The 17883-nt window shown below is 43.4% G+C and overlaps 1 protein-coding gene across 11 annotated transcripts in view; it reads right to left on the bottom strand.

Moving 5' to 3' along the window:
• lrrc7 (leucine rich repeat containing 7) overlaps window positions 1-17883 on the bottom strand; it is a 75651-nt gene that overhangs the window by 45876 nt on the left and 11892 nt on the right. For 5 of the 11 annotated variants that reach the window (XM_062563706.1, XM_062563714.1, XM_062563709.1 and 2 more), the window contains exon 1: window positions 2311-2854. In XM_062563706.1, coding sequence (XP_062419690.1) covers window positions 2311-2335 — 25 coding nt within the window. In that variant the 5' untranslated portion in view covers window positions 2336-2854. Of the gene's footprint in view, window positions 1-2310; window positions 2855-16394; window positions 16675-17883 lie in introns of those variants that run through there. The other 6 variants (XM_037468675.2, XM_062563712.1, XM_062563710.1 and 3 more) reach the window with 2 other exon arrangements.

Below are 17883 nucleotides of genomic sequence, written 5' to 3' on the forward strand. Positions count from 1 at the left end.
ACCCCCCCCTCACCCCCCGGTAACATCACAATTCATTCTCATCACCAGAAGACGCACACACTGCAGAGGAGCTGGTATCCGTGCCCCCTTTCCCTCACTGGGTCTCTTCCCCTTGGCCCATCACCATGACGATGGGAGCCGGTTCCTCGGATACAGTCACTAGGCAACCGGCAGCATCAGCAGCAGCAGGAACAGCAGTGTCCTGTCAGAGCTACAGTGGGGCGGCACAGAGAGCTGCCTGCAAGTTTGCTCTTTGAAGAGGAAATGTTAATGCGTTTATCGTGTTTTTCATCTGAAGCCTCTTACATTCCACTCAACACTAGAGGTGCTGACTGCCATTTAGACAAGAGAGGAGTTAGAGGAGTGAGTACATCCATAGCTGGACTAAAATGGGTACTGTATGTGTGTTAAATAATGTATATAAACATGACTACAGTACTGTCCACATCTGTCACATTTGGACTCTTTCTTGATCTCACTGTACGCTCTTATCTCACAGGAAAGATATCGATCAAAGACATAATTGCGACTGCATCTTACTTTCACTCATTTTTGTGATGAACCGACTGTTAGTTGGGTCTATAAAACGTCACAGAACACTGAGAAATCACAGCCACGATCACTAAAGCCCAACATATCCGTTTTATATCTCAGAGATCCTCTTTTAACAATACCTTTAACAGTTACTATAACAATGAATCACCATCAAAATAGATGCCGATTCATTTCCACTGGGAGACTGGCTACTGCTAATAGCAGCTTGTATCAGAACAGAAATACCACAAATGATTATCAAGTGTAGCTCACTTTCTTCTGTGACATAGAACTCCAACTGAAGTAAAAGTGCACAACCATAATCAGCAATTCCCCCCATAACAAAGGAGCAAGAGAAAGAAAGCAGATGCTTTTAAGTGTGGGATTTTTTCTTCTTCTATAAAGACTGTGCAGCAGGAATATGTCAACCTTTTATATTCATACCATTGTATTTAAAATGTGATCAGGGCATTAGTGTCTATATGAACACAATGAAAATGACGAACTAAAGTACCTTCAAAACGGTACAGAGCTTGAGCAAATGTACGCGGTTGCATTGCTCCTGGATCACACTTCCACCAGGCGAGTCCACGCTGTTTTCAAAAGTCGGTCTCAGTCTTCATTTAGAGACTCCGGAGAGTCACTTGCCAGTCTGCCAGTCTGTTAGCCCACAGAGAGCATTCGGTTACTGACTGTAAATGAGGCGGATTGACTACGTGCCTAAAAACTGATGTATTTTCACATGCTACGGGCCTGGACTTATTCCACCCTGGTGTTCTTGATGCCAAAGAAAGAGACCAAAACTGAAAACACTTTGTAAATTGATAACAAAAAACAAGACTATTAGCAGTCGCTGCAAACCCCTCATTTTATTGGCAACGCCGAGAGCCTTTGAAATAGATTTCATTGAAGATTGTGATTAAATATTCCCTTTGATTAGAAGAAGCCCCTTTTTTGCATGTTGCTTTAGTGCCTCGGTTGCAAGTCAGAAAGACACTTGGTATGTGTGCTGCTTAGTGATAAGGCTGGGTGGAGAAAATGACCGCACTATGGAGAAATGATCATCTAGACAGCGAGGAACCGCGTGCAGGTTTATAACAGAAGCAGCAAAGCATTTAGCCAAATGGTTAACAGGCCTTTGTCATTACAAGCGTGACTGATACTGCTAAATAATGAGCTAGATAGGCTAATAGGATACAATACCTCAGGCCCTGGATTTAACAGGTGTGTGCGTGTGTGATAATGTCTTATATGAAAGCATGAAGCTATCAAAGCAGAACAGCCCGGGGCTACATGTAGAGACAGAAGGGTATATGACACTGCATCATCCTTACATACACACACACACACACACACACATTCCCACACTCCCTCTCCTCCTGCAGTCATGGCTGTTTCATTGGCTCATCACTGAGCTTAAGAGGGTCTATGAAATGATGCAGGGACCAATTTCACAGACATTAAAAGGTAGAGACAAAATCAAAACTGCTCTCTAGCCTAAAGTGAAATGAGTTGTTGCAAATGTGAAATAATGTCATTATGTGTTGCATGATACAAGCCTAATTAAACATTTATGGTGGGCAGAAAATCACGTGTAATGACAGCACATCCATTGGACACGTTAGACAATAAAAAATGGCATTCAATTAAATCAGGTCAGGATGATGAACCACAGACTCCTAACTGCATCGCAATTAATTGGATTATAGTGGAAGGGCTCATTAACACGCACTGAATGACGGACGCTGCAGCAGGTACATGCCCTGGTTGCCTTACGTTGGAGAGTAGAGTAGTTATCCATCTGGCGGATCCGTTTTGGTCTTTTATTTTCTTTTTTGGGAGGAGGGGGGGGTCTCTTAAATCACTTGAGCTCTGCCCCCGTGGAAACCGCAGCACCGGACAGGATCAGTCTACTGGGGCGAAACCGAGCCGGTGTGGAACCAGGACAGGTAACCCCGGGGCCGGGAGACGGAGGACGGGAGCGCATCGACCCGGGCAGCGGCACTCATGTCGGGGGGTCGCACCGGTGAATGCTTTAAATCCAACTCGGTCCCACGACGTTTTCAGTCAGATCTCCGCGGTGGGTTTTGATGCAAGGCGATGCCTCGCTCCGCCTCCATGTGGAGGAGAGAGAAGAAGAAGAAGAAGACAAAAAAAACCAAGACAAAGAAGGAAAGCCAAGATGCGGAGAAGAGAAAAGGTCACTTCGCGGTTAAGGAAATCACACCGGGTGAACGATCCGGGACCGAGAGACGAGCGACGTCCGTCTCGATGCTCCACTGCAGGGGGAAGCACATTCAGCGGGAGCGTCACCTCCCATCGCCCCCCCCCCCCGTAGAGAGAGGAGGGGGTAGAGAGAGAGAGAGAGAGAGGGAGGCGGATGGATGAAGATGGAACGAGGACGTTTGTGCCTGCGCATGAATGTGCGCGCCAACGTGTTGTAAACCTAATTGTTCACGTGTGTGTGTGTGTGTGTGTGTGTGTGTGCGCTCACTGTGGTGCCTCACACACACAAACGCACACACACACACACACAGCGTGTCCCTGAGACTGTTGCCATGCTGCCTCTATCTTTTCCTTTGAGAAAGAATGTTTCTTTTCAATGTACAAAAATAGCCCAATCTTGGAAAAAAGCTTAGAGGATTCAAATGGATCTTTTTTTGTGAGTTTTGTTGTCCTTGATGAGTAGTTCTTTTAGGTAAAGTAATTTTATTTCTATGGCAACAACAAGGCATGTTCAAAGTGCTTCACATAAAACCATTGAAACATCCAAACATAAAGCATGGAGATTTACAAACAGTTACGAATATTGATTGTTTTTACACTACTTTATTAGTCCAAATATGGAGCTTAGGGAGCTATTTTCACTATAGCTTAATCTGCTGAAACTTTCCTAATACTCCAATTTGAAGTCAGTTTCTTGTCTCAACAATCGCCAAATTTGAGAAGCAAAGGAGAATTAAATTCCAAATAACACAACAAATGCGGAAGTGAAGTAAAAAAAAATGCACTGTTTCGTGTATTATTGCACAACCAGGGTCAAGAAGGTCAAAATAAAAGCATGAGAGGCTAAAATATACAGACTTAATCTCCTGATGATGATGAATGCTCCTCACATCTTCATAGCCTCTGTCATTGTGCCACGTCCGTGTCATATCAGAGTTATCTGAGCACAATACGCAGTTTATAATATAAATAATAATTTAATAGAAATAGTGTTAAATTGCAAATGCAGTTTAAGAATACTATTCATTCTCACACTTCCAAGTCGGCAATTATATAACAGTTTTCAGAACGATGCTTGAAGGAATCTCTAGAGTGTCTCTTTAATGTTAACTTTGTGTGGGGTTACGGGACAGGGTCACAAGGGGGAGCCACAGTAATTCAGGAGGTAGCTGGTGGGACTCTTGTTCTCTCTTCTATGGTCTAATCAGATTGATGCAGGGCAGCTGGGAGGAGTGCACTCATCGCTGGCAGCTGCTGCAAGTCTTCAGGGAGCAGTTAAAGAGGGACATCTTTCAGAGGTTCGGCGCCGAGGGATTGCCGAGTACAGCCTTCCAGACACGCGTTTTCCTGGGTCCGGAGACTTCAGTGGCTTCCATTCCTACGTCACGAGGGAGACACGGGACGCCGCCGACGACGGCGGTGCACTGCCGGAAGGCCTGAGTATTTGAGTTGTTCTTGAGAGACATTCAGTTCTACGTTCGGTGCGGAGGATTGCCGGAAGGCCGGAGTATTTCAGTTGTCGTTTGGAAAGAGAGACAATAAATACGCATTTTGTGTTTATACTTTACCTGGTTCCGGCGTTTGCTTTTGGATCCCTCTCACGAGCCGTGACACTTTGTTTTCTTTTTTTTAAAAGATAAAGTGCACAGCCAAAGAGATCCTCTTCATTCTCGTCTTGAGCGACAGTCAAGCTTCCGAAATGAAACGTGAACCCGACAGGTAAAAGGTGCCATCGATCTACGCGTGAGCGCAAGTGACGAAGCTTTAGCTCATTGTTTGAACCTACAGGGCCACGACGCAGTGAAAGCCGAGCGTGGCCAACTTCCACGTTCCCTTTGTCATCACTTATGGTGACGAGTTAATGGCGGCAATCCTCTGCAGGGGAACGCTTGGCCTCATTGGTTGTGATCGTCTCTGAACGACTGTGGACCCCTGTTGCTTCTGTGATGGCCATCATAGATGTGGGTGAAGAGCCAACTCCTCCCGTGGCAGTGGATTGCCGCTTTGCTGCTTCCCGCGCCTCACGAGCACTTCCTCGGCCCGGCATGAGGTCAATTCCGTTTCATGTGTTGTCTTTGATACCAGTTTGCCGAGCAATACATTCCCAGTCGCAGACGAGTGGCCGTTTTGTCGGTCTTGGATGTGCATCGCGCAACTTTTTAATCTCCTCAACTCAGAGGTTTGACCCGAGTGCTTCGTGCGTGGCCTGCAGTCTTTTTGGGGTGATCAGCGAACCTTTGCAATTCCATAAGTATATTCTTACTGAATTATGACTCATGAAAACAATGTTTCTTATCGTGGGGACTACGGTGGTTTGGTTGAGGGAATTATAGTGGTTACAGCAAATCATTTGAGGGATGGTTATGGTCCAAAGCTGGACTCTTACTTTCTGCCCTGCTAGCTAAATAGCACATTGTCTACTGTGTTGGTACTGAGCTTTGCTGCTGGACACAAATAACGCAAGAATGAACCATTCCCACCCTGCCCATAATGGCCCATTAAAATACACTATATGCATGCAAATCAGATCAAAACACAAACAAAGCACCAGCTCATCCATCCCCACGTGACTGTTCCCTCGTTACAGCGGTTTCAATTGCAGCTTGAAATCGTTTTGTTTCTTAAATGTAGCTCCAGAGGTGAAGAATCATCCTCATGAGATTAGAGAAGCTTGTGGCCTGAGGGAGGTCATGTGTGGGATGTCATGACAACAACAGTAGGCTTATAAAAAGGGGAGCAGTTTATCGCCAATGGGTTTCCTTAATCATCGATAGTGCCTAAAAGAAACGTTTCTTTTAATACAAATTTTAAAAGATGTCCACTTTAATGGAGCAAGTTACGAGAACGCTTCAATTGCCTCTCAACGGCCCTCGAATGCCGATGGTCTCTGATGGCCTCGCATCAGTGCAAAAAAAAAGCCGAAATAATGGCAGCTGTAACCGCCATGTGAGTCCAGAGCCATGCGCCAATCCTTTGGACACTCTCACATGCACTTAAAAAGCATGCAACAAACAATGCAAGAGGAAGCTCACACAGGAGCCACAGACACCGGGGGGGGCAAAGATGACTATATCTTTCCATGTCGTTCATAGATGTTTGCTGCTATATGAATCACCTGGATTCTAAAACAGAGACCTTTTAAACTTGACTTCGGACACTTGATGACTAAACACGACTAAAGATCTTTAGCTTTACTTCCTCCCACTGCACCGAAACAAATGACATAGTATCCTGGTGCCATCTGTGCCAGTTGGCAGAGCCGAGCTCCGGTTAAACCCAGATGGCGGCACCGGGACGCTCCAAGATTGACTGAGTTTAACGACAGTCTGGGAGAAAACAGGAAGCTGGCCAGCCAGCCCCTCAGTCCCTCTCTCTCTCTCTCTCTCTCTGATTCCTGTGTCACCTTTAGGAATTCATGAAGACACAGAGTAAAGGGGGGGGGTTTTTCACTTCCCTTGAAACTTCCTGTAAAACTAAATTTGAAAAGTTTGAATCCTGGTTAATGGCTTGGACTGCATTTCCTTGCCTGGCAACAGTTTACAGTGGCCTTGGTCCACAGAAGTTTCATTTTGAACAGATAGAACATTTACTTTTAAATACAATAACGTGATCTTCTTTTAGAAAACAGACGACACCACAAACCTAAAGAGTATAGAACTGAAATGGTTGAAAAGGGATGTCAAATAGAATATTTTAAAGGCTTCAAACGAAAAAAACCGTTTGTGCATAGTGGAATGATGTGAGTCAGTTATTCATCTACTTAGTTTAGACTGATACCAGCTGTTAAATTATATATTATAACATGAGGGGTCCTAGAACATTTTTTTTTTTAATTCTTAAGTGCTTTTCTGCACGCAGCTGTGTGCTCTTGCCCTGTTTTATTGCAGTTATGTTGGGACAGTTTCGTAAAAGCAATGAACCACAAGACGCCCGACAGTGATATAAAAACAACACGAGGCGCTTTGGGATGTCCCTTTTCAAAAAATGCTTCGTTCAAAGTCTCATCCTGGATGTATTCTTTGGCTCCAATCCATAACTTTATTGGCATTTAAGAGTTGCACACTGTGGTTACTGGAAGAGAAATGAAAATGCTCCCAAAATCCTTTTCTCATTCTCCTCTGGGGAGCAGTAACGCAGGGGGGGGAAATCCAAACTTTTTTTGCACACACAATGCATGAAAAGCAGCACTCTGTGTAACACTTTTGTTGGCCAAACCCATTTTTTATGTAAGCCAGGATTTGCCCACAGCTTCCTATTTCAGGCAACTCCTATTTTCCTATTTTGGGCTGCTCCGGTATAGAGAGCCAAGCATGGCTCTGCTGGGAGGTTGACCTGCTCACGTCATTTTTGGTAATAAATTGCTGCTTCTTCTCCTCATCAGCTCACATGTATCCGGTAAGGGTTGAACGCAATGATGCTCATGATATCAGAGTGCCAGGGTTAGGTTGGGGATAGATGTAGTCGTGGTAGTTAAGGTTCGGAGCAGTGACAGTTCTTAAAAGTATATACACTCACCGGCCACTTTATTAGGTACACCTGTCCAACTGCTCGTTAACACTTAATTTCTAAGCAGCCAATCACATGGCGGCAACTCAGTGCATTTAGGCATGTAGACATTGTCAAGACAATCTCCTGCAGTTCAAACCGAGCATCAGTATGGGGAAGAAAGGTGATTTGAGTGACTTTGAACGTGGCATGATTGTTGGTGCCAGAAGGGCTGGTCTGAGTATTTCAGAAACTGCTAATCTACTGGGATTTTCACGCACAACCATCTCTAGGGTTTACAGAGAATGGTCCGAAAAAGAAAAAACATCCAGTGAGCGGCAGTTCTGTGGGCGGAAAGGCCTTGTTGATGCCAGAGGTCAGAGGAGAATGGCCAGACTGGTTCGAGCTGATAGAAGGGCAACAGTGACTCAAATAACCACCCGTTACAACCAAGGTGGGCATAAGAGCATCTCTGAACGCACAGTACGTCCAACTTTGAGGCAGATGGGCTACAGCAGCAGAAGACCACACCGGGTGCCACTCCTTTCAGCTAAGAACAGGAAACTGAGGCTACAATTTGCACAAGCTCATCGAAATTGGACAATAGAAGATTGGAAAAACGTTGCCTGGTCTGATGAGTCTCGATTTCTGCTGCGACATTCGGATGGTAGGGTCAGAATTTGGCGTCTACAACATGAAAGCATGGATCCATCCTGCCTTGTATCAACGGTTCAGGCTGGTGGTGGTGGTGTCATGGTGTGGGGAATATTTTCTTGGCACTCTTTGGGCCCCTTGGTACCAATTGAGCATCGTTGCAACGCCACAGCCTACCTGAGTATTGTTGCTGACCATGTCCATCCCTTTATGACCACAATGTACCCAACTTCTGATGGCTACTTTCAGCAGGATAATGCGCCATGTCATAAAGCTGGAATCATCTCAGACTGGTTTCTTGAACATGACAATGAGTTCGCTGTACTCAAATGGCCTCCACAATCACCAGATCTCAATCCAATAGAGCATCTTTGGGATGTGGTGGAACGGGAGATTCGCATCATGGATGTGCAGCCGACAAATCTGCGGCAACTGTGTGATGCCATCATGTCAATATGGACCAAACTCCCTGAGGAATGCTTCCAGCACCTTGTTGAATCTATGCCACGAAGAATTGAGGCAGTTCTGAAGGCAAAAGGGGGTCCAACCCGTTACTAGCATGGGGTACCTAATAAAGTGGCCGGTGAGTGTAGTTGCAAACATAAACACACACACACACACACACAGTGCAGTGTGAGGTGGTGCACTGCAGGTAGCAGAATGTCATGCAGCGAACTGACAGCCTGGTGCAATGCCAAAAAAAAAAAACTGTTAAATCACTGAAGCCTCAATAGCTGCTTACTGTTAAGAACCTCACTAAATTAATGTTGCCGAGCAACAAATACAATTCTACCCGTTGGAATTTTAGCCCAAAACGCTTTGGCAGCACAAATTTGAAGGGAGATGTTAAAAGAGAGATGAGAAGGTGTGAAAGAACGGCTGTGGTAGATTTGGACCGTCACATTATGAGGTTTGGATTTCAGAGGCTTGGCAGCTGTTATAAAGGCCCGTCGGGTCAAGTTCTCTTGGCAAAAACATGAAATGGGCCCTTCCTGTGCCGGACCACAGGGCTACATTATCCGGCAGAGCACTGAGGTGGCCATGATTTTCTCATTTTGACTTTGAACCAAGACAAACAAAAGAATTTTGCAGGTGAATAATCTGCTGTATTTCTCAAAGGTCAACACCCATCAAGAGAAGCTCCCACCTCTTTCCCCGCGGTCGTGGTCAGGAAACACTGACTCATCACGAGTACACAGGATCACAAAGTATTTGATATTTCATCATTTTCTTCACTTTTATAGCTCTCACTTCTAGAGGCACAGACAGCTCCGTACAACCATGGTAGTGATGGATCCCGTCCATACAGAACATACCGAACCCCACCAACACTGGAGAGCAGAGCAACCGGTGTTTAGAACCGGGCCGATCACGAGCCGCGTGATGTTACATAGAAGTGAACGCTTCACTGAGGTTTCTATAATTCATAGTTTTATGAATAAGTGATATGAGATGGTAATGTGATTCATGGGGACAGTAGCTCAACTCCAATCACCAGGCAGTGACAAACACACACACACACACACACACACACACACACACACACACACACACACGGAGGTTTGCAAAACCTGAGCATCTAAAGCCCATTTACACGAAAACACGTGTAGGAAGCTTTCTTTGATTAGACAGTGTAATAAATTATAATGAAAAATAACAACATGGGCTTGTAAATGTGTTTTACTAAGGCAGCATTAAGTCTAATTTAACTAAAAATGTAAAAAACAAAAAAAAGTAAGTAGCCTCTAAAAGCTTTTTTTTGTAAAAGGCATCAGCAGCAACAATATGCACATAGTGAAGAAGTTTACTAGAGTTTTAAAGTGGTCTATCCACATTTTAACATTTAAATCGTTGGCATATTTGTATGTATAACCTGGTTCTACTGTATGTTCACATGTCATCAAAGCAGAAGAGAGAAGAAAAAGGCAGAGCAGCACAGTCGCATCTTCTTCCTGCCCATATAAAACATCTATGGTTGCCATGGAAACACAGTTTCACGAATCACTGTGTTTCATTTTGTTCTCCTGACTTTTATGTAGCGTTCCTGTGTGCCGTATTACTCTCTGCATCGTACGCCTAGAGATCTGTTAGGCAGTAGCTGCGGGGAAGAGACCAAGTTTTAGTCGGGTCCCACTGAGATGACTAATTGGCCGGCTACTCGCTCGGGCCGGCTGACCAGCAGGCTGAACGACTGAGGGAGCCAAGCCCGAGGAGGGACAAGGGACATCACATGGTGTCTAGGAGCTGGTATTTGCACGGCGTGGTGAGCTGCAGCAGCGCATGACCACATGTATACAAAGGGGCGGGATGCAAACGTGCATCCATCTCGTGTCGGGTTGAAAATTGACCGTGCATCTCTGTAAGGATGCGGGTCGACCGGAGTGTGGTCGAGAAAGACATCCATTGTGGCGGTGAGCTATCGTGACAATTTTGGTGGTCATTGAAGGCAAAAGCCACAATCCTCTCCAGGAGCCAGGAGCCCCTGATGAGATCTTTAGAGATCTTTCCCACTCAGGACATACGTTCACTTGTTTGTGATTTACTGTGACGTGAAGGCCACGCTTACTGTCCTCGAAGACTGCCTCCGTCTACCGAGTACATTCAGCCTCCACACTATGCCTTATATGGAACTTTGTGAATGGGTGTTGCTAGGTAACTGTAAAAAGTGCAGTAAACCATAGCGACTTGGTTCTTGTATTTAAGATGATTAAGGATTAAGACAACAGCTTTACGCACTGGAGCTTTTCGAACTAACTGGAGGAATCGCATGCAAGGAGAAGCTGTGGGATTTAAGTTAACTGGTTTTCTTTGGGCAGAAAAAGGCTTCAATTAATGTCTGTCCGTCCAACATTTTAGTCTTGAGCAAGATAACAGTCACTTCTACTTACTGGCACGATCGACTCCAGGGTTGGCTGTCAGGGCCCGCCAAGCCTTCTCAGCTGGCCTAAATACGATGACTAAATTATTAAAAAAATGTATTTTTATGAATAAGCTACATTTTCACGGATTATCTTTCCCATTAGCTTATTTTCTCATTGCACAGCTGCTGTCTTTCTGTGTCGCTCTGCTTCTGGCCTGCAGCGCTGAAGAGTTTTTATCCAATCAGAAAAAAGACATCACATGACAATTTTAGCATTTTTCAAAGATTCTGCTTGTACAGTAAAAGTATGACTTTCCAGGTCATCCTCACATTCAAAAGCTGTACCATACCAAACCAAACTTTGGTTGAATTACTTTCCAAACGCACATAAACTCTCGTACAAACTGGACAAGATTGTATACACACCCATCAACACACTGCGCGCGCACACACACACACACTTTCCGGTGAGCATCTCCACGTCACGTCAAGTGTTCAGCATGTAATCTTCTCATAGCTGCACAACAGCCCTTTAAAGTCGTAAAAAGCCGATGGACCTGCAGATCCAGGACAGCTGTCCCCCGGTGGGCTGCCGATCAATTAAATCCATCCTTCCATCCATCCTGCAGGTCCTGTCCCCAAGGCTCCTCTCTCTCTCTCTCTCTCATGGCATGTCTCCCTTTTCCACTGCTTGGTTTTGTGCACTTTCCTTTGTTTCACCGCTCTCTTTAAGTTGTCAGCATAAAAGCCAGCAGTGGGGGCCCGTGGCAGTGAGCTGGGTACACTGTGTGATGTGAGCCTGCCAGCTGTAGTGCATTTGTGGAAAGTGCGAGTGTGTATTAACGATGTTATTTTGGTCCGCGTTTGAGGACTCATTTGCCCGTTGATCCAAAACAAATCTTATAGAAATGAAAGTCGGAGAAGAGAAGAAAATGGTTTGATTTTCCCTGACCTCCTTTCTGTGTGTTCACATCCCCCCCCCCCCCCGATCACTATTTACTTAATGTCCAACATCGCTCTTTGCACCCTGGATGGATACATTTCTGGATTTCTTTCTCCCCCTCACACTTTATCTCACACTTTCTGCCTCTCACTTCCATGCCTCCTCTCCCTCTCACTTGCGTCAGCACTTCTGCTTTCTAATGAATATATGAATGAGATTAAAACAGAGAGAGAAACACACACACACACACACACACACACGGTACGTATGCACTTTTGTTCCTTCTCCCGCACAAAGCCTACACCACACATTTTATCATTTCCATTTCAGCGATGACAATCTCCACTGATTAACAACTAAAACCATAATTGATGTTACTTTTTTTAAGACTATCATAATTTGTGTATTTCGCATTTTGCATTCCTGAAACTTTGTAGGATAAAAATTGTAGGATAGTATATGAAGTAAAAAGAAAGCCACGTGAAGATGAGACAGCCTCACAGTGTGTGTGTGTCTTTTCTTCTCTGCTTCAAATCAACCCTCAACATCTCAAACAAGAAGTAAATAAATAATGCAACTAACAAGCAATTTTTACCTCAAGCAAGAATCACATCCTTCCCTGTTTATAATGGAGGAGGAGTCGTGTTGCTTAAACACACACACACACACACACACACACACACACACACACACACACACACACACACACACACACACAAGGGCTAGTCTAGTTATGTGTATCAAAAACCATGTTTCTCAGACCCAGAAGGTTTAATTGGCCCTTAACTCCAGAACACTGAGGTATAGATGCAGGATTAGAGATAAAAGGTGGAGGGATAGATGGAGGCAACTGATAATATCTCCGGGGGAAGTTCTAGGAAACCAATATATGTGAAGACAGAAAAAGAAGGAAACACAGATGCTCTGAGGCAAAGATGGACAAAGTGTGGATTTAAAGCCAAAAGTCCCTTCTTGCTCGTTTTTCCTCCTTCCTTTTCCCTCTCACTCACTCTTTTCTTTCACTTCACAGTTGGCTCCCTGTTGCTATGGCGACTGTTCCTGCCACTGAGGAAGAAAGGACACCTGGGGAGAGGAAGAGGAGACAGCAGAGGAACAAACTGAAAGATGAAGAAGGATAACGATGACGTGGATGCACACACACACTTGTGTGTAGAGTCAAGATCGTGTTCGTGTGAGCACATTAATGCAACTGATGGTGACCATTTGTACGGTTTTTACGTGCTTTTTAATAATAATTGTAATTTATAAGCCATGATGTCGTTACAGTGCAAGGTAACAGCATCCGTGTGTAATATAAAATATGAAAGAGTGTTAAACAAACACTAGTACAAGAAAGATATTTCCTGTCTTGAATTACATTTTTAACATCAAGTGATAATGTTTTTTCTGTTACAGCTATGATTTTGTGACAAGGGGGCGTTGAGTTACAGTTAAAGTAAACAAATACTGCGTTTAAGAACCGCAACAAATCAGCAGGACTGATTTATAAGGGAATAAACTAACAATAAACTGTGGGAAGCCATATTGAAAATAAGAGAACAATCCAATAGGCAATAGGCGCCAAAGAGGAAATTCCCCTAAAAACTGCATGTAATCCAGTAGTAACTGGTTGCTACGTGTCTCAGCCCTTTACTCTGCAACACACCCAATAGGCTTCGAGTTAGTTGTTTCTTTATTCTGTCCCAGCGAGTGTCTTCTCGTGGACCTGCCACTCAACACCAAACACATCAACAACAGGTTACTTGATTATGCTTTTACTTTAACTAAGCACATAATCACATTAGCCCATTATCACAGTATGATGACAATAGCTACGCCTTACCCACGTTGTTGCTTTAATCAAATTATAGCTAAAATGCCACACCCACACACATCAACTGTCTCCACAACATGTAATAGGACAGCATCACATTTCTCATAGAAAAGTTCTACTTTGGTTGTTGGGTTGCAGGTGTAAGTGGAGTTAGATTTGGTATTTATTTGCATAATCTACATCCTTACGGTTTCCACACAAAGTCTGAATGAAGTCAACATCCTGGAATTTTGTTTGGAATTGCAAAATACTCCAAATAATTGTGGCGTAGATGTCATAAGGGCATATTCACACATCTGATGATTTTTCCAACTGTGTGGCATGTCATGACTTTAACATTTCTGACCACAGGTGCCCAAACCGCTCAGGGAAAAGTCAATCTTGAGTCATGCTATCAAATGAAGTTCAATCAGTCGCCTCTGCAGCAGGCTGAGGGGGATTTACAGATGACTGACATGGCCTCCAGCAACACAGCCTCTGTCTTGTAAAAATGCTTCTTTAAATGGGATAAAAATACAACCTTCTCATTAGGATGTTACTGATGATGAGTCGCTAGGAAGTAATCACACAGGAAGAACTCTGTGCTCTAATGTCCTCTACAAAAAGGCACTGTTAAAAGCAACATAAAAAAACAAATATAATATATATATGTAATCTTGCACACAACATGTGCTGCCTTCCCCATTAATTCTGTGAGGTAAACATAATTGGAAGTAGAAGTGTGTACATTTTTTGCGGCAAAAAAAGTTTTCCTGATGTTTAAGTATTTCTTTAATGTGATTCATAGCTTCATATCACATGGTCTGGATATTTAACAGGAATGGATTCTTAAGTATAAACCAGTGTGATATAAATTATGCAGTTAAAAAAGGGGGAATGATATATGTGTCAAAGAAATGGAGGGCTATTAAAAATGTATGATGATTCAATTTTGACCCCATGTGCAGTGTGAGGACACTGCTGAAGAAGTCCTTTTTTTTCCCCCACCAGTAAGAACCAGTTTTCCTGCAAGTTCAAGCGTCCACTTTATCTTTCATCTTGAGATCTTCAAAAGGAAATATCCTGGAAAAGCCTACATTAAAGAATATAACCATATGGGAGCTACAAGACCGAATGAGACATCAGTGAAATGCTCCCGAGACCAAAAATCTTCCAGATGATTTGGAATTGAATTTGATCTCTCCAAAGCACTACAGGCAGCTAGATTCTGGTGGTAGATGGGTCTGAGATGCCACCTAGTGATTCCGATGGGACCACTTGAGTCAGACCCTTATTTTCCTGACTCAGCTAACAGGGATGAGTGGGACTAGTTACCATGGCAACAATAGGCCGAGTGTGAGAGAGAGAGAAACACAGTGAGGCTGCTACACATGACGTCAGGTACGTCTACAAAAACCTCCACTAATTAAAAAATATACGGTGTATTTTAGCAATACAGATCACAGCATAATAATCAATGTTGTTAATTACTGCAAATTAAAATTATTGAAAAACCACATTTTTATCTTTCAGGAAAAAAAAATGATGCACTTTCATTTTTTTTAAACGAAACTTTCTGGGTGAATAATGTCTCTTTTTGGTGAGTTCACTGTAGCCCCCTGGTATTTTAAACAAAAAAAAAGCTTCATTAAATACTTTTTAAAGCTTCTTTAAATGTTGGACACTCCGCATGATTCTTCAATTGCCAAGCACATGAATTATTCCAATTATGAACTGTTTGGGTGCCTCCATAGAAGACGTCTCCTCATTTAAAAGATTTAAACAGACCACATTGAGTCAGCATTGACCAATTGCTTTCACGGCTTGTCAGATTTCCCCGTTACCAACATACTGGTTTGTGTTTAAAAGTTGTGGTATGTACACCTTGACTAAAAAACACTAACAAATTGTCGCACTTAAATCGTACTTCTAATGGCTCTAAAAAATGATCCATCGGCTGAGTCTGCTGCCACAGCTGCGGTTTCCGTGCGAGCGGAGTACCTGCCTGGTTGTCCCGGTCGTCCTCTCACGGTGTAAAACCTCACGTGCGTCACGGAAATCAGGGGGAAAGGCAGCAGCTTGGTGAGTCATTCAAATGACACACAAACGGTGTGTCCATCATTTATCCATCGCAGTCCAGGTCTTCTTCTTCTTCATCTCCAATGTGTTTATGTGTGGACACAATGTGTGTGTGTGTGTGTGTATTTTCTTGCCAGCAGAGTCAGTTAACCATCTTGTTGTTGGCACCACATACATGTGAGATTTTCGAGAGCTTCTGATACTTTAGATTTTTGGGCAATGTCATAATTCATACGGTCACAACAACATTTGAATGATGATCAATGATTGATCAACGCCCAATTTTCCGAAGGTTCCGTTCCCCCGAAATCCCCTTATTATAACCAGCCTGACTCCTCATGCCTGAACTTAACCGAACCAACAAGTACTTCTCCTTCTGTTATTGGATAGTTAGACATCTGTGTTATGGACAGATTTTAACGTGGACCACTGATGATGCTGAGCAGACACAGTGCCTCACCTCAGAATGCTTCAAATGAGGTTTGAAACCTCCTTTCCCCACACCTCTCCAACATCCAAATTGGACCCGAACCGTCCAAATCCACAAAGTACACCCACTTCAAACAGACTTGTGCAGGTGCAGAGGTGAGAAAGTATGCACAATCACTTTCAATTTTCTTTTTTGGATGTTTAACCGAGTGCAAAAACCATGTATACTTTCAAGGACGCTGTTGTAAAGAGTGTGGCCTTATCGACCCTTTAATGACTGCATAGTCAGGGTGATGCTTAGAGAAGCTGTTGATGGAGACAAAAAAAACCCTCTGAGCTCCTCTGCTCCTCCCCCCCCCCTCGTTTCCTACCTGTACTGTGGGCCAATGAAAGTTGAGGGGCCCACGTGTAAGGCGTTGGTCCAGATGTCAGTCACCCTGAAGATCAGTAGTGGGCGGAGTTTACATCCCCAGGTGACGGCCTGTGGTTGGTCAGGTTCATCTCTGCCTCCTTGTAACCCCTCTCACTGGGACCCTGCAAGGCCTTATGGGTACCGAGCTCATGTTCATGTGGTTTCAGTTTGTCTTTCGGTTAGGCAATCAGTAGCAGTATTCTCGATGAATCTTCTTGTGCTGTCTTCATGGAGGTTTCCTGTGTAACCAGAAAAACAAATATATATATAAATCACCTTTCTGTGAATGAGTCTCCCGTAATGAATACTGCTGCAGCATAAAATCTAACAACTTGTTTCTTTGTCTGACAACTTTAACCCTTTCTCAGTGGGTTTTCAATTAGTGAAAGTTATTGCAACCTTTTGTTCATGTTAAAACACGTTTCTTTTAGCATGAAAATGTGTGAATATCTCTTTGAACTCAAATTGCATTCTCCCTTGTTTACAGTCTAAATCTTTACAGTCCACACGTGAAAAAGCATTATTGCTCTGTAAAGTAAAATCTTTTTCCCCAGGCGGCAGTGAGATGAAGAACATGGCTTCCCGTATGTGTGTTTGTTTTTGTCTTTCCAAGCAGACCAAATGACACCCAATAATGTGGGGATGTTCATCACCATGGCAATGCAGCGTGAGTCATAGTGATGTTCGTTATGGTGACAAAGGGCTGTGTTGAATGTATGATTATGATTAGAGAGAGAGGGTTAGCCAAGATACCCTCACACACACACACACAAGTATGGTATATAAATAAACTGTATCAAATAGAGACCTCCTAAGCGTCTCCTTTCCAACAAGCAATTCCACACTTGACAATAATTCTTCCTCTTCCAAAACAAAAGCCCCTTTGCAGCCTAAAATTGTAATCTGCGTACTCTTTTCTCAGTTTTCAGCCATATGGTTTTGTCGTCTCTATTTGTTTCGTATTATTACTTTTGTCCGGGTGGCTTTGTTTTTTAATTCTTGCTGGAAACTCTTTGAGCTTTATTTTACACCCCTTGTAAAAATCTCTCACATGCATGTTATGTATCATTGGCGATAAAACATATCTTAATCTGGTATTGAAGTCAACTGGATTTGGACATTTATTTGGATTTGTCAGTTATGCAAGTGTGTCGGACTCGAGGGAATCTGGCACTTCGGGAGCCACATTTCTGATGAATCCAATAAAAAGTGATTCCCATAAAATAATTAAAACCACTAAAACATCAGGCAAAAGAAAATACATTTTAAAAATCGTTAAGAAAAAAACGACATTGAAAGAAGAACAAAAGTTCCAGTGCAGTTTAGAAAAGAAACTGAAATTGAAATTGAATTGAAAGCAGATTATCTTCAGCATATCATTACATAATTACAGTATATATTCCTGGCTAAGAGGATGTTGCATATGTACAGGGGCCAGATTTATGTCA

Source organism: Pungitius pungitius, chromosome 7, assembly GCF_949316345.1.
Source record: "Pungitius pungitius chromosome 7, fPunPun2.1, whole genome shotgun sequence".
Lineage (NCBI taxonomy): Eukaryota > Metazoa > Chordata > Actinopteri > Perciformes > Gasterosteidae > Pungitius > Pungitius pungitius.